Here is a 20,306-nt window from a genome sequence, read left to right on the forward strand (position 1 = left end):
TTTTTCATTCCCAATACTGGTAATTTGTGACTTCTCTCTCTCTCCTCCATTTATTCCTGTAGAGGCAAGTCAATTCTATCAGTCTTTTCAACAGTCAACTTTTGGCATTATTTGGTTTTTCTTTTGTATGTTTGTTTTCCAATTCATTGGTGTCTGTTCTTAATTTTTCCTCTTTTGATTCTACCTTTTTATTTAACTTGGTATTTTTCTAACTGCTTGGGATGGACATGTAGATCACTGATTTTTCATTCTTCTGATGTATACTTTTATGGCTATAAGTTTCCCATAAATACAGCTTTAATTGCATCCTACAAGTATTGATAATTTATATTTTCATTGTCATTCAGTTCAGAGTATTTTCTAAATTCCTTTATGATTCCTTCTTTGATGAGTTGAACTTCACTAAATATTTAAGGAAGAAAGATAAAACCAGTCTTACTACAAACTTTCCATGGTAGAAGAGAAGGGATCACTTCTCAATTTGTTTTAAGCCAGTACAACCTCATTTCTAAAATGGACAAGTTGTCTTAAAGTTATAGGTCAGTTTCTTTCATGAATAGAAATGCAAAAATTGAAATAATAGCATCTCAAATCTAGAAGTGTACAAATGCAATGACCTAGTTGGCTTTATTTTAAAATGGAAGCTTGGACTAAAATTAGATTTTAGGAATAGAAACTTGGATTAAAATTAGAAGACTAGTCAGTGGGATTTACTTTCACAGAATTAGGAAAATATGTAGGTGCAGAAAAAATGATAAAATTCAATACATATGATGTCATCTTCTGTATGATTTATTTCACTTAGTATAGTACCCTGTAGGTTCATCTGTGTCATGAATAGCAAGATTTCATTCTTTTTTTATGGCTGAGTAATATTCTCTTGTGTGTGTATGTATCACCTTTATCCACTTATCTGTTGGTGGACATTTAGGTTGCCTCCATATCCTAGCTATTGTAAATAATGGTGCAGTAAACATCAGGGTGCATATATCTTTCCTGATTAGTGTTCTTATTTTCTTCAGGTAAATAACCAGAAATGGAATTACTGGGGTGTGTGGTTTCTATTTTTAATTTCTTGAGGAACCTCAACACTTTTCCACAGTGGCTGCACCAATTTGTTCCCACCAACAGAGCATGAGGGTCCCCTATTTCTCACATCCTCTCCAACACTGATTTTAGCTCAGGTCATGATCTCCCAATTTGTGAGACTTCAGTATTGCATCAGGCTCTATGCTGAGAGTGCAGAACCTGCTTTGGATTCTCTCCCTTTACCTTCCCCTGCTTGCACACAAGCACACACACGATCTCTCTCTCTTTCTCAAATAAATAAACTTAAAAAAATGGGGGTGGGGTGCCTGGGTGGCTCAGTCAGTTAAGCATCTGACTCTTGATTTCTGCTCAGATCATGATCTTGTGATTCTAAGTTCGAGTCCTGCATGGGCCTCCATGCTCACAGTGCGGAGCCTGCTTGGGATTCTCTTTTTCTCTTTGTCCCTCTCTCTCTGCCCGTCTCCTGCTCATGTGTTGCTCCCTCCCTCACCCCCAAGAGTAAATAAATATATTTTTTTTAATACTTAAAAAGAAAAGAGCCTAAGTCAAGACAGCTTTTATAATAAAATATAAAAGAAACATAATTGATGATGTTACAAAATATCATATGAGTTTGGCTGTTCATATGAAGCTAAGAACTTTTTACCTGGGGTAGGTGTAAAATGATAGCAATCTTAAATGACTCTCACGAAGAATCCAGGCTCAAGGATTGGAAGAATATTGTTAAAGTGTCCATACTACACTTGATTATGAATCCTCTGATAGTGATTACTAGTTTGTGTTGTAATGGACATGAGTTTTAAAAAATATATATCCTCTACTAATTTCTAAATATTAGGAGTTGAGTATTTTTTTTTCCTTTCATACATTTTTTCAGATGGTAGTAAAAACTTTTATGGATATGGATCAGGACTCAGAAGACGAAAAACAGCAGTATCTCCCACTAGCCTTGCATCTTGCATCTGAATTTTTCCTCAGGAATCCCAATAAAGATGTGCGTCTCCTTGTAGCATGTTGTTTGGCTGACATCTTTCGAATCTATGCCCCAGAAGCTCCGTATACTTCCCACGATAAACTTAAGGTAAATATAGTCTTTACAGAATTAGTTTACTTTTCTAGTTTAGGTTCCCTGTAGGGACATAGTTTTTATTATTATTCACCTATCATCATAAGATTATATCATAAATTGTAAAACAAATCATTCAATTAAAATTCTTTGTATATCCACAAAAATGGTATTTTTATGAGGCATTTAGGGTTTAGATCAAAACTAGTCCCTGTCTCCTCATCTGTAACCTTCATGATAACCCATCACAAAGCCCAGATGGCTGAATTGTAGGGATAAATAGTGGATTAATGACACTTTTAAAACAGTAGTGTAACAGAATTTACATATTCAAATGATGATTTCCCCCTGCAAGTTACATGCACAATTACATTATGCTCATCTTGGAGATTTCTGCCTTTGTTTGGAATGTTTGAGGAATTCTTTTCAGTTCCTCTTGAGTTCACTCCATATTCTGAATAATTTTATTCTTGGCAAATTTTAATACTTTGAGCTGCTTTCTTTTTAATAGTCCTCAAGTCAGTATTTTGCATATTGATTCCATTTTGGGTTAAAACTTCTAAAGAAAGCTTATTAAGAAATGGCACACTATTGTCATGAAAAGTACAACCTTTAAACCAGTCTGTTATTATTTTTGTTCCACACAAATTTGTAGTTGCACAACAGATTCAAGCTAGATACTAAAAATTACTATTTACATGTAGGAAATAGTAATGGAAAGACTCTCGTGCAGAATCTTAAAATGAAGATGGTTGTTTGGCATAATGCAAGATGAAGATAGTAAGTAGAAGTTCTGTAGTCGAAGAAAGGGTAATAAGATACAGAACTTATGTTTCTCCTAGAATGAGAAAGCCTAAAGATTTATGACAATAGTAAACTTTTTTTTTTTTTTATCATTTCTAAAGGATATAATTTTATATGATTTGCTCTGTTCTCATTATTTGGAATAATGGACTAAACCAGTCTCACTCAAGTCATTCAGCTAAAGGAGAATTTTGTTTTATAATATGTAATAGAGAATATATATACAGATTATTATTAGTGTATTGTGAAAGAAAGAGTATTAAGTATTTGTATCTAAACTAATGTATTTTATCATTTTGTTTTAACAGGACATATTTTTGTTTATTACCAGACAATTAAAAGGTTTGGAGGATACAAAGAGTCCACAGTTTAATAGATACTTTTATTTATTAGAGGTAAAAAAAAATTTTAATAAATATCATGCTATTCGTGTAATAAATTCCTTTTAGTAACTTTCTTGTGTAAAATGAAATTTTTTTGTTTTATACAAATCCCCTTTAATAAAATATCTTCTTTAAGATGAAGTACATTCTGCTGGAAAATCTATTCTATTTGAAACTCTGTTTTCATTTTTCTATTTTTATTCCTTCTAATCTGAAGAGGGATTAAGTTGAATTAATTTTCACTGTTCCTTATATATAGTATGTGTATATGTCTACTAATATCTAACAGTTTAGTATTTTTCAGTTAAAGGATAATGCTAACAGATAGAGGTCTTTTAAAGGTCACAGTATATGAAGAACTAAAGTTTAACAACTTTAATTTTGTATAGTTGGATCTTCATAAGCTTTAATATACATTTGTAATTCTGAAAATGAAATTTTAGTAATGAGTTTGCTTTTGTGTAATTATTCTGTGCATGTGTAAATAATCATTTATTTATTTATTTAAGAACTTAGCTTGGGTTAAATCATATAACATCTGCTTCGAATTGGAAGATTGCAATGAAATTTTTATTCAACTTTTTAGGACTCTCTTCTCAGTGATCAAGTAAGTTATTTTTTAAGCATTTGTCTTTTTTTCTTGCTGTGCATATATTGGAGTACTGTGTACTGTGTACTGTGCCTGTAACTAAGATCTTTTAGATTTTTAACAAGGTATTTTCCTTAGAAGACTTGAAATGAAGAGGAACATAAGATCTGTTGTCTGAAAGCTGCCTTTGCTCTCATACTACCATTTGAAATTATAGTATCAGTTATATTGGTTGAATCTTATAAAGCAAATGGTGTGAGACCTTATATAATGAAGTACTAAGTTATGAGGTGGAAATTATAAGTATTTAAGTACCATTAGTGAGTGCTGGAAATCATAGTACTTAGTGGAAGCACACTGACTCCCATTTTTGAGCTAGAAAAAAATCTTAAGCATTGCTCTTTACATAAGTAGCAGTAATGCACAGGGAAAGGAGTGTGGTAGCTTGCCCAAGGACACATCATTGAACAGGACAGCCCAAGCTCTTGATTTCAGTCCAGTGTTGTGTTGTGTTTTGTTGTTCTGTTTTTTTTGTACAGTAAACCAAGCATTTTTCTGAGATATGTTTTATAGCATTGCACTATATACAAACATATCTCACATAAATTTTAAAAATTTTTTATAAAGTTTATTGAGAAAGAGAAAACATGTGCACAAGTGGGGAAGGGGCAGAGAGAGAGAGAGAGAGAGAGAGAGAGAGAGAGAGAGAGAGAGAGAAAATCTCAAGCAGGCTCTGCACTGTCAGTTTGGAGCCTGATGCAGGGCTCAGACTCACGGACCATGGGATCATGACCTGAGCCTAAATCGAGAGTTGGATGCTTAACCAATTGAGCCACCCAGGCACCCTAAATTTAAAATTTTCTAGGAACCACATTTAGAAAGATAGAAAGAAACAAGTAAAATTTATTTTGATAATATACTTTATCCCACAATATCCAAAAGCATTATTTAAAAAAAAATTTTTTTTGATGTTTATTATTTATTCTTGAGAGAGAGAGAGAGAGAGAGAGAGAGAGAGAGAGAAAGAAAGCAAGCAGGGAAGGGGCAGAGAGAGAGGGAGACACAGAATCTGAAGCGGGCTCCAGGCTCTCAGCTGTCAGCACAAGAGCCCAGCACAGGGCTCTACCTCATGAGCTGCGAGATCATGACCTGAGCCCAAGTTGGATGCCTAACCAACTGAGCCACTTAATCGCCCCTCCAAAAGCATTATTGTTTCAGTATGTGGTTCTGTTCGTACTACAAGTGTTTAATAGCCAAGTGGCTATTATTTAATGGCTTCCATATTGGACAGCACATTTCTAGGGTTTTCTGTAGTTTTTTATGAATACTGTCATGTTTTGTATTTCCTTAGATAGAATGGTAGGAATAGAATTTAACCTGGAATAAACAGGAAAGGACTGGACTGGAATGGTATAGAAATAGACGTTTATAAAGAGACCGCATGAGAAAAAAGCTTCCTGTGGCAACTAACTGAAGGCCTGTAAATAAATGGTAAAGTATATAAACTTTACCTTTTGTGTTAGTTAGCTTTTTCTGCATAACAACCCAAAACTTGGTAGCTTAAAATAGCCCCCATCTTATTTAGCTCATGATTCTGCTTGGCAATTCTTTTTGGTTTGGGGTGGTCTCACTTACGTATTTGCAGTCAGTTGGCAAGACGTCTGGCAGTTGGCTGAGAAATAGGACAACTAGGTCATGTGTCTCTCTCATCTTCTCATCATCCAGCAAGGTAGCCCAGGACTTTTCAAATGCTGACTAGGTTTCAAAAGTAGCAAGAAAAAGCATGATTTACCTCACAAGCACTTTTTAAACCTCTACTCACTTTATGTTTACTTATATTTTATTGGCCAAACAAAGCACATGATCAAGCCCAGATACAAAGGTTGGGTAGACTCCATATCTTCATGGGAGGAACAACATTTTAAAGGCTTATGAATACAGAGATGAGAATAATTTGTGGCCATTTTGTGCATCCTGTCACATTTTCGCAACTTTTTCTTTTAAAATTAAAATCAACAAAATTTAAAAACTCCTAAAACTGCCATCAGTCTGCCCATCTTATTGACCTTAAATATCTCCTTAAGTCCATTTCGCACTCTGCCCTTACACTTCTTTCCTCTCACAATTGCTTGTACATACACACACCTTTCTTTGATCCATTAATATTTTTATTTCCTGAACCTAAAGATCTAAGTTTATTGTTGACCTCATTATCTATCTACTTAATTCACAATGAGGTATGAGTAAAAGACTTGCCTTTTGAAAGAGAAGCTCATTGATTTGTATTTAGTGACACATTTACCATTTGGTGCTCCTCATTTCTTTGTGTTGATGCAGATTTCTGTGTGCTATTATTTTTCTTCAGTCTGAAGGACTTCCTTTAACATGTTCTATAGTTCAGGTCTGGTGCTGATAGAATTCTTTCAGTTTTTATGTGTCTGAATATCTTTATTCCACTTTCATTTTTGAAAGTTATTTCATGGTAAGAGCTCTAAGTTGTTAGGCTTTTTTCTTTTTTTCTCTCTCTTTCAGTACTTTTAAAGATGTTGCTCCATCTTTTTCTGGTTTTCATTGTTTCTAATGAGAAGTTTTTTCATTTTTAATCTTTGTCCCTCTCTACACAATGTATCTTTTTTTCTCTACCCACTTTTAAGATTTTACCTTTATTACTGGTTTCAAGCAATTTGATTATGATGTACCATCATGAAGTTTTCTTTCTTCTTCTTGTGCTTGAGACTTACTGAGGCTTGGATATGTAGGTTTAGCCTTCCCACTACGAGATGCTCTGTGAACTGTGAGATTTTTCTATTGTGATTGGAAAATGCACTATTCTAAGATCTTTGTAAGTTCCAAGGATTCTTCGCTCTGCTCCCTCCTTTCAGGTAGTATCTTCCCTAAACTGAAGAAATTTCTTCACATGCAAGTCCTGGTCTTTAAGTATTTGAAGATTCAGGGGATACCCTTTACAAACCTGCTTTCTGAATAGGTCTCTCCCCTCTGATATTCTAGTCTTTCCCCTCCAAACTCTAGTCTTTCCGGACTCAGGAAAACCACTAGTCTCTGTCAGGATCTTCCCTACCCACACTGGAAACTTACCAGTCAATAAGCTGGAAAAATTGTCAACCTCTCTCAGAAACATGTGCATGATGTTCAATGTCTGAAAACTGTTGTTTCATATATTTTGTTCAGTTTTTTAGTTGTTTCAGGTAGGAAGGTAAATTCTATCCCAGTTACTGCATCTTGACTAGAACCTATTGAAACCATCTTCACTTTAGTCCTTTCCTATCCCAAAGTATATTTGGGTCTGAGAGTTAACTACTCTCTTCACTTTTTGTGGGTGTGTGTGTCAACCTGAATATTTCTTTTTTTTTTTTTTTTTAACCCCCTTACACACACTACCCCTTAACACTATATAGTTGATTCATCATGATCTAATATCCTTTAGTAGACAGGATATTTGGAAGAAGGCATGCAATGGGGTATCTTTCCAAAAGTTCTAGGAAACGGTGTATCTAATGTGATAATTTTTCTACCAACTTAAGAAATTTTCATCTTTGCATTTTACCATCAAGTGCTCCACAGGTCTCCTATACATTATTTCATGTTATTATTTTTTTTAATTAAGAGATATGTAAATAATATTAAAATTTGGTCTTGATTTAAACTTCCCTGTATATAGTAGTATAACTAAATTATATCATTTCTTTTGATTTGTCTTTACGTATATATCTGATAAATGTGAAAGTAGACAGGTCAGGTCTTTAGTTAAGATGCATTCAGAAGGAGAGAAAACTAAATGTTCTACCACTTATAAAGGTTTTACAGCTAGTCTTTTTAGATAAGCACTATATCAGCGGTAGAGACATTTATTGAGGAAGCCTACATTTGACTCTTCACTGGCTAAGGAAGTAGGAGTAAAAGTGACTCTAAGCTTGATTTTTCATTTATTTGAAATTCTTTGAGAGATACCTACTGACGTTTTCAGAACCTTCTAGTCATAAATTCTGGTAAACATTTGATATCAGACTTTTGATTTCAGTATTGGTAAATTAAATCTCTAGTGACAAAGATTTATAGCAAAAATTACTTGTATTGGTTGAGGCTGTTTGGTGTTTATATAAAGTTTTATTTTGGGAAATATATTAAGATCTAAAAGGATATAAGGAATGAAAGACTGCTTTCATTATCTTGTACTTTCTTAATTGAAATTTTATCACCTTTTAGAATCTAGGGTCATGTAAGCAAAGATGTCCTTTCTTTCAAGTTGATGTTTTTGTTTGGTTGAATTTAACTCACTCTGAATCCTAATTGTATAGCGACTTAATTCATTTTAAAGGTCTTTGGTTTTGTAAAATACGGTACCATACAGCTGAGGGAGAAAGTAAATAGAGCAATCAAAATTTCTTTGCCATTATTGGCATGGTTCCCTCAAGTGGAAAATTCTTTTATATCTGAGATAGTTGTTTTAAACTGGGAAATATAATTTTCTTTTTGTAAGCCCGATTTTTTTTCTTTTCTGTTTTTTTTTTAAGCAATAGCCACAATAAAAAGGTACAAATGCACATGCTAGACTTGATGAGTTCTATCATCATGGAAGGTGATGGAGTTACTCAAGAATTATTGGACTCCATTCTTATTAACCTCATTCCTGCACATAAGGTCTGTATATTATGAAGATATTAAAGGTTAATGTTGTTTAACAACTAAAAATAGTTGTTTTTCACTGATTGCAATGTCATGTAATTATTCCCACTATCATTCTCCAGTCCCAAATAAAATAATGTAACACACATCAGTCTTGTAGCCATTGTTTTTAGAAGGTTTACTGATTAACATATTATAATGGTAGAAGATTTTCATTCAGTGAAGTGCTGCCTATTTTCTGGAAAACAAGAATTTTTCACATTCACCACTCATATCGAATGTGGGAATTAAAAGAAGTGAGAGTACTGTCTTGGTTAGGTTTTGGTTGGGGGAGGGTGGTTTATGGGTTTTTATGGAAAGAAAAAAATATTGCCTCCTTTGTAACATAGACGTGGAACATAGGAATTGTATTTCTTTTCAGAATCCATATCCTACATTTTTCTTGGCCATTTTCAGAAAAAGAGATTTGGTAGAAGCAGGAACTATATGGTTAATGTTAAGGGGAAAGAGATGATTCAGAGCTGTGTATTTCTCCCTGTGGTTCCTTTTTCTGTTTCTCTCTGCTAAGTCTTCCTAAGGAACTGAAGGACTTAGCTTTCCACAGACTCTACCACAGGGCCATACTCAGTCTACCTTAGTGATATTCACCTTCTTGCTCTTTTCCTCTAATGGTTCAGTGATCTATTATCAGATGTTAGATGAAAGGTGTATCTAATTACACTTCTCTAATAACACAGTTAATTATTATAAGTTCTTCTTCTGCCTCTAAATATAATTTGCATTTTATTAATTCAAATGAATCTGTAATTGGCCAGAATTTTGAGAGTATGGCAAACAGGGGGAAGTATATGTCAGGCAAAATAAGAAAGGAAAAACTCTGAGGAATAGATAGCATATTTGGTGTTTATATTCTAGTTAGTATTTTTATGATTAAGAAAAAAATATATATATATATATATTTCCTTTTAGGAAATAGAAAGGTTGCCTTAATTTTGAGCTAATCTTATTCTTTGGCCAGTAGAATAAAATCTTGGAGCAAGGGTCAAGAATCTGTGGCTTGTGAACCAAATCTGGCCTACTAGCTATTTATGTAAATAAAATTTTATTTGAACACAACCATGCTCATTCATTTTCATTTTGCCTATGGCTGTGCTCAACAGCAGAATTGCATAGTTGCAGCAGTAACTGTATGACTCAAAAAGCCTAAAATATTTACCATCTGGCTCTTTGCATAAAAAGTTTCCTAGCATCTTTTTGGGAGAGGTGCAGGATGATGGTGAATGAATCTCAGTTTGGTCCAAAACTCCCCAAGTATAGAGATATTGATAGGTACTCTTTAAAATGAGAAATCCATTCCAAGTAAGTTTTTAAAAATTAAATATGTCTTTTCTGTGATCTTTCTCAGACCCTTTAATTTGTTACAGTGTACAGGGAATCTTGAGGAGCAAACACAGTATTCAACATTTCACAAGTATAATTGACCAGCTGTTTTTCTTGAGATACTTTGCAGGTGTACTCTTTCTTAGAGGACATATTGATTAGACAATGAAATACTTAGGATGATGGGTTAGGGTGTCTGTGTGTATTCATTTAGGATTCAGGGGTAGAATTGACAGTTCAAACTGGTTAACCCAAAAACCCTAAGGTCCATTTTCTATTTAATAAAACTAAACATACTATAGGGTTGAGCTTTTGGCTAACTAATGTATGTTTGTTTTTGAATTACAGCACTATTTGTAACTTCTGCATTTAAGACCACTTGTCTAGAGAATATTGGGTAAAACCTTAAATGAGATCCAGTGATATTTTTTGCTTTATAGTTTATAGATTTGAAGATAATAGCGTTATGGTGCTATCTCATAAATTCACAAACTCCTTTGTAACTTTGCATATTTTTATTGTGTTTCAGAACTTAAATAAACAGTCCTTTGACCTTGCAAAAGTCCTGTTGAAAAGGACCGTCCAGACTATTGAGGCATGCATTGCCAATGTATGTATTTCTGTTTATATTTACTCTATAATTGTATAATTCTTAATCCATTGTATTAACTTACTGGGATCTTTTACATATAGTTTTATTTAGCCTATAAACAGTTTCACCTATTTAAAACAAATACATAAAAGAACTGATATATCCAGATGTGACCAAATACAAAATACATATATAAGCTTTGACATTTTAAAAAAAATTTTTTTTTTCAACGTTTATTTATTTTTGGGACAGAGAGAGACAGAGCATGAACGGGGGAGGGGCAGAGAGAGAGGGAGACACAGAATCGGAAACAGGCTCCAGGCTCTGAGCCATCAGCCCAGAGCCTGACGCGGGGCTCGAGCTCACGGACTGTGAGATCGTGACCTGGCTGAAGTCGGACACTTAACCGACTGCGCCACCCAGGCACCCCAAGCTTTGACATTTTTAAATGGCATAAGATAGAAGATATTTTATGAAAACTTGTCTACAACTTCACCCCTTTTACTGCGTTTGTATTTATATTTATCTTTTTATCTCCCCAATATGCTGATCTCTCTTACTTTCTCCTTTCTTTACCTTTGGCTCTCTGTGTCCGTTTATCAGTTAATTCCACTGTTGCACATGTGCTCATACCCCTCTATTTTTTCAGATATGCTATATAAAATTTTGAATTGTCTGTATTTGTATATATCTCTATATTTTGATATTACCTTATTTATAATAGCAATGACTATAAATGTTTTTTGAACTGACATATACCCATAATTTACCTAACCATTTCCTTATTATCTTGCATTTAGATTTTGTTCAATGTTTTCTTTTTAGTAATTAATTTTCTTTGTGAATGTAGCATTTATCTATTGTTGAGTTATTTTCCACATTAAAAAAAAACCCAAGTGGGAGTATATTCAGTGGTATGGATTGTTAGTATTGTTTGTATTACTAAATTAATATTTAAACATGGTAAAACTAAGTTTCTTTTCACAAAAGAATATACAGTGAAAAGTGTCTCGCTTCAACCCTGAATACCCTTTTTTTAGTTCTCATAAATAACCTCTACCAATAGACTTTCATATATCCTTCCAAAATTACTGTTCTATGCTTATTCATTTTTTGTGTATGTGTATTTTTTAACTTGTTAAAACTATTTTTAATTTTTTTTCTATGTTCTGTATAATAAGTATGAATATTACCTAACTTTTCATGTATGTTGCTTTTCAAAGGACATATATTGTTTGATGATACTACCAGAAATATACTTAGGTCAGTTATGTGCAACTTCCTCTTTAGCATTTTTAAATATATTTTTTATAAGTGTGTTATGTATGTTGGCAGGGAGTAGAGGTCTCTTTTAATTTGTGCTTTTGATAGTCTTTGTTTCTTCCCAGCATTCTTTTAAATTATCAGTTAGCTTTTATATCATCACCTTTTCTTTCTCTTGGTCCTCTGAATCCAAATGTATTTACTTTCTCTGAGTATTAAAAAAAAAAAAAAAAAAATTCAAGGTGCCTGGGTGGCTCAGTCGGTTAAGTGTCAGACTCTTGATTTAGGCTCAGGTCATGATCTCACAGTTTGTGAGATAGAGTCCTGTGACAGCCAGCGTGACCCTTTCTACCCAAGGGTCAGAGAAAGGGAGAAAGAGAGAATCCCAGGTGCTGACAGCACTGAGCCCGTCGCGAGGCTTGATCCCATGAACTGTGAGATCATGACTTGAGCCAAAATCAAGAGTCAGATGCTTAACTGACTGAGCCATTCAGGTGCCCCTAAGTATTCTCTATTATTAAACTAATGGCAAAATTAGTCAGACTTGAATAAAAAACAAAAAGACTGTCTTTAAAATTTTTCTGTTTTAAAGAAATTTCTCTGTAAAATTCTTTATAATGAGTGACAAAACTAAGTTGTTTTGTTTTTATGAAAGTTAAGATTCCTAGAAATGCTGTCTTAATTTGGAAGAAAGCTAATCTTTTTTATCTTTCTCCCTGGACATTCCTATTTTGATATTTAGAGGTTTATTTTAGTGACTGTTCTATCATATATTAGTAATTGAAATACCTGTTTTGTTTCATCCCCTTCAGTTATATATGTAATGCCTAAATCTATGTTATTTAGACACATGTGTATAAAAAATATGTCAAATTTTTTAATTAAATGGATGTTTTATTTTTGTTTACTATCTCCTGTAGTTTTTCAATCAAGTCCTGGTGCTGGGAAGATCGTCAGTAAGTGATTTGTCAGAACATGTATTTGATCTGATTCAGGAACTTTTTGCGATAGATCCGCATTTATTATTATCTGTCATGCCGCAGCTTGAATTCAAACTAAAGGTAGGACTGACTATAATTTTTAAGCCCTTTAAGCTTTAAGAGAAAAATTTATATATAACTGTAAAAGATGTAAATATATAGTTGTTCTATATAAAAGAATAAAACGTGAGTTCAACTTCTTACATTTAGTTAAGGTATACATTTTTTAATCATTTCAGTAAAACAGTCTCTCTCATTTGGGTGTCATAGAATTATATTGGAAAATTATAACTCTCCTAGTTGCTGAATATCTGATAAACACAATGACACAAATTATAGGTATGCAAAATGGTATTATCCCTTACAATACATATTGTTATTAAATAGTATTTATTATTATGTAGGTATGTTTTAGAACTTCAAAAGATTTCAAACTGAGTGGTCAAAGAGTCTTGATTTAACTGTATGAACCTTCCATAGTATAGATCAAGGACAAAAATTTTACTGTATGACTTAGGGCATACTCTTTTTTTTATGGCCAACTCAACGAGGAATTCATAACTCCTCAAATATATGAAAACTTGACACTTGATCTCGTATCCCAATCACACTATAGGAGATAACAGCTTATATTTGCTTAATATTCTGGACTTTTTGAAAGGCTTTATTATATATCCAGTATCTTACTTGATCCTTAAATCAAACTGTGGTATAGTTAGGACCAACATTATGGTTTTGATTTTTGAAGTGAAAACCTTAAGATGAAGTATTTTGCCCAGTTACACAGTTAAAACAGATTTGAGGGGCACCTGGGTGGCTCAGTTGGTTAAGTGTCCAACTTCAGCTCAGGCCATGATCTCACATCACGGTTTGTGGGTTCGAGCCCTGCCCTGGAATCTGTGCTGACAGCTCAGAGCCTGGAACCTGCTTTAGATTCTGTTCTCCCTCTCTCTGCCCCTCTCCCACTCATACTCTGTCTCTCTCAAAAATAAAATAAGCATTAGAAAAAAATAAAAAGATTTAGGATTAGAACTCCAATTTTTAGACTTTTTAAAAAACATGTGTACATGATAATTAAGAATTGTCCATATTGTCTTTATTATAAATATTCATTATTTATAGTATAAAAGGACATCGTACCAAGCTTCTAAGAAACTCTGTTATATCTTGGGGTGGGGGGGGTTATAAATAAAAAAAATAAAAAGAGACCCTGTTATGTGGAAAATATCCCATGAAGAACAAGGTTTTTTTTTTTTTTTTAATATTAAGAATTTAACAACAGCCTAAAGATGTTCCCATATCAAATTATTTCTAGGTATAAGGCATTAAAATTTTTTCTCTCAATCTCTTCATACAGTCTGAATATGAAAACTCACACCTCTTCAATCCTTAAACAAGATTGCCATGATAGATGGTGGGAAGGAATTAAGAACTAGATTTCTAGGTTTCTTTGTGTGGACTTAAAGTAACTGAGGGAGACACCAAGTGATTTTTGCACCAAAAAAATTTTACCATAACTATAACCATATTCCAACTTCACTCAAGGAATATATTTTACATTTTAAAAAGGTAGGGGGGCAAGTTTTCATTCAGTTTCAGTAGTTAAAAATATAGATATGAAATGTCACATCATTTGAAGTAATCACTAAACTACTGAAGTAGTTACCAGTAGAATAAAACTTCTACTTATTTTAGTTTTTGACATTTAAGAGATAGATTGATTTTTCTTTAAAAAAATAAATCATGTTGATTAGTTGATTGGGCTTACTAAAAGATTCTAATCTGTATTGTTGTCACATTGCTTGAGAAAAACTTCATCAAAGAAAATCATTTTTATGATTATAAATGTTAAAGCTTGATATAGTTTTCATTTTTACATGTTTGATAAGTGTGCCTCTCTTACCCATAAAACCCCTATTCCTGAAAGATAAGCCATTCGTAACAAAGACCATATCCCATGCCTTTATTTTTTTAATGTAGTATCTTTTTCCATTAATATTTCTTTATTTGATTTCTGGTATTACTGGTATTTCTGGTATTCAAAAACAATTTGAATGTTTGAAAAAAATTAGCAATTGCTTTTAGTTACTGTCTTTGTTTTCCTAGTGAATATGTGATTTTTAGTATATGTGCTGCCGAACGAAGTGAGCACATGAATATGTGATTTTTAAAGTTTCACATACCATATGGTTTCAGAATAATTTAATTTCTATTAAGATGTGACATCACTAGTGAAATTGGAACAGAATTCATAGCATATATTGATTTAGGATAAGAAAATTGGAGGCCTTTATCGAAAAACAACTTCAAACTAAGTTTTGATTTTTTTTTGTAGCGTTCAGTTCACCTGACCTTTAAATCTTCTAAAAATTCTTGCTCTTCCATTAAAATGAGTTTTCCTGAATCATGACATTCTTCAGTGTCCTGTTCTCCAGTAAGTTAGGGGATCCTCATTTAAAATTTCATATATCAAAATTTTAATTGATATGAGTTTACCCTGGAACTCAAATGGCAGGAAAGATTTCTTACAAGAAAACTTACTAGGGTGGGAATTATTTGCAGCTTTTCCCTTCACAGAATTTTTTCTCAAACTCTTAGAGAATGTTAGAATTGAATGATTATCTTCATATTTCTACATTATAGATTGCAAACAAGCAGTTGGAGGGGCCATAAATTAGCAGTTGTAGGGGGTGTGAAATAAGAGCAAAGAACCAAATGATCTAACATGGACTCACATCAATTTCTACATAGTAAATAAGAGCATATGAGCATATGATATTTTAAAATTCTCGTCATTGTAAGCAGAAATAGGAAATTGTAGCTTCTTGGGAATATATCATGTTGTTTTCTATAATCTGATGAATAAACCTTGACTTCATTTATTTTCTCTTTTTCCTTAGAGCAATGATGGAGAAGAACGATTAGCTGTTGTTCGACTTTTAGCTAAATTGTTTGGTTCTAAAGATTCTGATTTGGCAACACAGAATCGTCCTCTTTGGCAATGTTTTCTTGGACGGTAAGAGGACATATAGTTCTATGGATTCTAATTTTTACGTTTCAGAGGCCAGTCAGTATGGTCTGCTTGATTAAAACCATACATTTCAAAACTTCAATTGATACGTTTGTTTTTTAGTGTCTATGTTGCTGTTCTTGGAGAACAAATTGTAGATCAGATTTTTTATGAAGAAATGCTTATTATTTTACTTACCACATAACATTTTTTAATCTTTCTGTGCTAAAATAATGTCATTAGGCAACATCTGAAAATGTTCAGTCTTAAGATTTTTAAATCATGAGACTGAAGACAATGATCCAGGCCATGCCATTCCTCAGTCCAGCAATGTATTCATTTACTAGTGTTTATCTTTTAGGTTTGTAGCTTATCTAATTGAATGATGTATGTTGTGAACTAATGTGGTATTATATGACTTTGAAATTGAAAATAATTGCTCTTCATTCAGATAGCTTTTTTTTTTTAAGTTTATTTATTTATTTTTAGAGAGTGAGAGTGCACAAGCAGGGAGGGGCTGAGAAAGAGAGAGAGAGTTCGAAGCAGCTCTGTGCTGTCAGCGCAGGAGCCAGATGTGGGGCTCGAACTCATGAACCATGAAATCATGACCTGAGCCAAAATCAAGAGTTGGACACTTAAGCAACTGAGCCAGCCAGGCACCCAATTCAGATAGCCTTTAATGTTCTTTCTCAAGAATCTAGAATTACTAGATTCTGTTCAACATGATGGTAAGGTTGAAAAATATGAAATTTATCAGATTCCCTCTTGCATTCCCTGTACATGTTGCTTTGCTTCAAACCATGAAAAGCCAGTTTTTACTGTTAGTATTCTGGAGAACATTTTAGATTTATCAATTCAACTGGTTCAGAAGGTGGGCTTAGAAATTATGTTAAGATAAATTCATTATAATAATCGTAAGTTAAATATTACAGTATAACAAACAAATCTGAGAAATCTCTGACACTGACATAATGACAGTCTTAAGTTACTTTCCCAGAACAGACCATTCTGAAGGTCTTTAAATGCTATTTTGAATAATGAAACTTGATTTTATGAGAACTTAGAGATAATGAAGCAACTGTACTTGTCAGTAAACAGAAGAGTGATTTTTGTCCTTGTGATTGCCTCAGTGTTTATAGCAAAACAATCACTTGTAAAAACTAAATCAGCTGTAAGCAGTTTCTTATATTCATAATTTTACATTCACTGCTATATCTAATAATCAGTCTCTGATTCATAGAAACAAAGAAGTATTACCAGTTTTACCATATTATTTACCTTAGCTATTTAACAGTAAGTGTTTTGATACTTTGTAATTTACTTGATCATAAATGGTAATGTTTTCATTTTTTTCTGGCAGTTAGAAGATCATTAATCCTAGGGGCACCTGGGTGACTCAGTCAATTAAGCGTCAAACTCATGATCTCATGGTTTGTGAGATCGACCCCTGCACGGAGCCGCCTTGGGATTCTCTCTCTCCCTGTCTCTCTGCACCCCATCCCCCCCCACTTGTGCTCGCTCTCTCTCTCTCTCTCTCTCTCTCTCTCTCTCAGAATAAATATTTTAAAAATATTTTAAAAATAAAATTATAAATCCTAAATGCACGATTTATTAAAGTAAAATTGTTTAAGGAAGTAAAAGGCCATGGACGTAAAATGTTTATTAAATAACTTTAATTGGTTATTTTATGAGATTACTTCAAAAATAAAAATATTTCTTGCTTTTTAGAATCACTTTATTTATAATTAATAAATGTTTTTTAAATTGCCCATAATAAATTTTAAATTTGAGAATTGCTGAGCTTAACTCTTTATTTATATTTGTGGATCTACATGAAGTGTTTCATACTTATTGCAATTTTACAATGTACTAGACCTTTTAAAAGAGCATTTAAATACAAGTTTATCGGAGGGTTTGCTTTTGTTGTAAGGCAGCATGACACAAGCATTTTATAAAATCATCTTTGAACTTCTGGATCTGCCTCTCTCTTGCTTTCTACCTCTTATTCCTCCTAGTATTTTCCCTCTATAAACTTTTTTCATGTAGATTTTTTAGGTTTTAAATATTTATTTTTTTGTTTGTTTTGTATCATTTTAGGCTGTTAAATTTGGGGCACTACAGAGTTAGATAGTGTGGGTTGAGGGATATGTTTATACTTTTGTTTGTTTTGGTGTGGTAAACATTCTGTTTTCAAAAATGTTTTTGTGAAAATATGTATTTCTTTATATTCTACCTTCAGAACCCATTAACTGTCATAATAATTAACAGCCATTTATATAATGTGGATATACCTTATTTGACAGTAATTATGTTGCCTTTACAACTAATCTTTAGCAACTATTTCCATGTAGATTTAATGATATTCACGTTCCTGTGAGATTAGAAAGTGTGAAATTTGCCAGCCACTGTTTAATGAATCACCCAGATTTAGCAAAGGATCTCACAGGTAAGCTGGCTGATTTATTACAAATATGGGAGCAATTACACAAATACATTTAGATGGGAGCTTTGATCTTACATTTAGTTTCTGAATAGGTTTTAACTCTGACACTATTTCAGATTTCTATCAGTCATGAACTATAAATGATTTTATGTTTGTACAATAAAATTATATTTGAAATCTTCATATTGTAATCCTTTGGAATTTTTTGGAAATCGTAATTTGAGGAAGTAGACGTTGGATTTGGCACAAATCATTATACCTATGTGATAATTAAATATAGTAACATATCTAATAGTAAGTGGAAAAGTATCTTCTGGAGTAGACTAGAATTTCTCATTCTTCACTTGAACTTAGAGCATTTGAACTCACTTATTTGGTGTTAGTAAATAAATGCTTTTATCAAAATGGTATTTACCAAAAAAGAGGTATTGTAACTTAAGTTTTGAACTATATAAATCAGATATTGCTTTGTGATTTGACTTTTCCAGAGTAGTTGAGGCAAAATACATTCTTTATTAAGATGTGACTTTGCAGTAATAGCTACCTAGTGTGGTCTAGTTTATTTTGTGATTATGTAGGGTATTGCCTCCTCAAAAATAAAATTATTTTAATTCATGCCTCATTTTACAAACATTGTTTTGGTATGGATAAAAACATAAAGCATTGGTTTTTTCTGTCATTCTGAACATGACAAATATCATAGCTAACATTTAGCTTTAGTTTTTTTCTTATATTACAGAATATTTGAAAGTTAGATCACATGATCCAGAAGAAGCAATTCGTCATGATGTCATTGTTACTATAATAACAGCTGCCAAAAGAGACCTTGCCTTAGTGAATGATCAGCTACTTGGCTTTGTAAGGGAAAGAACACTGGATAAACGGGTAAAATCTGAGGAATTTTATTCTTTTGTAATTTGCTATATTTAAAGTGTTTGTTAAATACAATAGGAATTATTCCTAGTGTACCTAAAACTTTTATGTGTGAAGTTCAAATCAATACAGTACTAAGTAAAAATCTAAAATTTTTTATGTTTTCTGTGTATCTTTTAATTACCTTTACAAATGAATACATTGGGTTCTATAGCTTTTCAGATATTAGGCATGGGTTTGTCTTCTAGCCTACCTTTATAAAAAAGAGCAGCTCAATTAAAGTTTTATTTTACCTTTTCACTTATATGATGAGTTTCAAAAGAATAGTGATTGATCACCTATGTTGTTTTTTTTTTTCTTATAGTTAGCATTTTCAAAATTGACATGTTATATAAACTTAGCTGGGTCTATCACTCATTGAATTAAAAGAATATGTTACTTTATATGAAAATGATATTTCTGTATTGCTTTGCTAAGCTAAGGGCAGAAATGATAGTTCTTTAGTTAACTTTTTTGGGTGATTTCCTCTCTCTGGTTACAGTTAAAAACATGGGTTGATAAGAGTAGTACTAAGAACAACAAAAGTGGTTCCTAAGGAATAGTGTCAACTATAAGCAAGAGACAGACGTGCAAGGCAGGCTGATTAGACATGCTTCTTACTAACATCTTTAACAGAGGTTGCCTTTGCAGTGTGCTATTTTATTTGATGCATAGTTTAAAACACACTGTCCTCCTGAAACCAGTGTCATTTAGTAATAATTTCAGAGTAAAACTACATTTCTTGGATATGAAATATAGCAAGAGGTATTTATTCTTTCTTTTAAAATAGAGGAGGCAAATATGTAAAGTGGGCACTGTTGAACATATTCAACTGTATCAGTAATTCTAACTTTGAACAAGTTTTTCCTCTTGGCTTTAATTTAAATGAAATGATACCCTACCTAGTGATTAGCTGGTAACTCTCTCCCCAACCCCATACACACACTTGATTTAAGGTATTACCATTTGTGTTATTTCCTCCTTTTAGTAACATTTCACTCCAGCTTCTGTAAATGTTTATACTTTCCGAAGGAGTTAAATAAATTAATCTTCCTGAGGGTGCATGGTATGGTCATATAGCATCTACTAGACATTTTAGGACCTGGATTTTGGTGTAATAAATTAGATGCCCCTGGGTATAGCCTTTCTGAAATTTGTTTTCTCCTCTATAAAATGTGAGGACAGGACTT

At 32.8% G+C, this 20,306-nt stretch overlaps 1 protein-coding gene across 1 annotated transcript in view; it reads left to right on the forward strand.

Moving 5' to 3' along the window:
* Positions 1–20,306, forward strand: part of PDS5A (PDS5 cohesin associated factor A) — a 141,533-nt gene that overhangs the window by 44,210 nt on the left and 77,017 nt on the right. Inside the window, exons 3-11 of the mRNA XM_043553187.1 lie at positions 1,928–2,131; positions 3,229–3,315; positions 3,813–3,910; positions 8,425–8,551; positions 10,446–10,526; positions 12,692–12,832; positions 15,652–15,767; positions 18,113–18,207; positions 18,944–19,089. Of these exons, the coding sequence (XP_043409122.1) occupies positions 1,928–2,131; positions 3,229–3,315; positions 3,813–3,910; positions 8,425–8,551; positions 10,446–10,526; positions 12,692–12,832; positions 15,652–15,767; positions 18,113–18,207; positions 18,944–19,089 (1,095 nt within the window). The remainder of the gene's footprint in view (positions 1–1,927; positions 2,132–3,228; positions 3,316–3,812; positions 3,911–8,424; positions 8,552–10,445; positions 10,527–12,691; positions 12,833–15,651; positions 15,768–18,112; positions 18,208–18,943; positions 19,090–20,306) is intronic.

The sequence above is a fragment of the Prionailurus bengalensis genome, chromosome B1 (assembly GCF_016509475.1).
Source record: "Prionailurus bengalensis isolate Pbe53 chromosome B1, Fcat_Pben_1.1_paternal_pri, whole genome shotgun sequence".
NCBI classification, from domain to species: domain Eukaryota; kingdom Metazoa; phylum Chordata; class Mammalia; order Carnivora; family Felidae; genus Prionailurus; species Prionailurus bengalensis.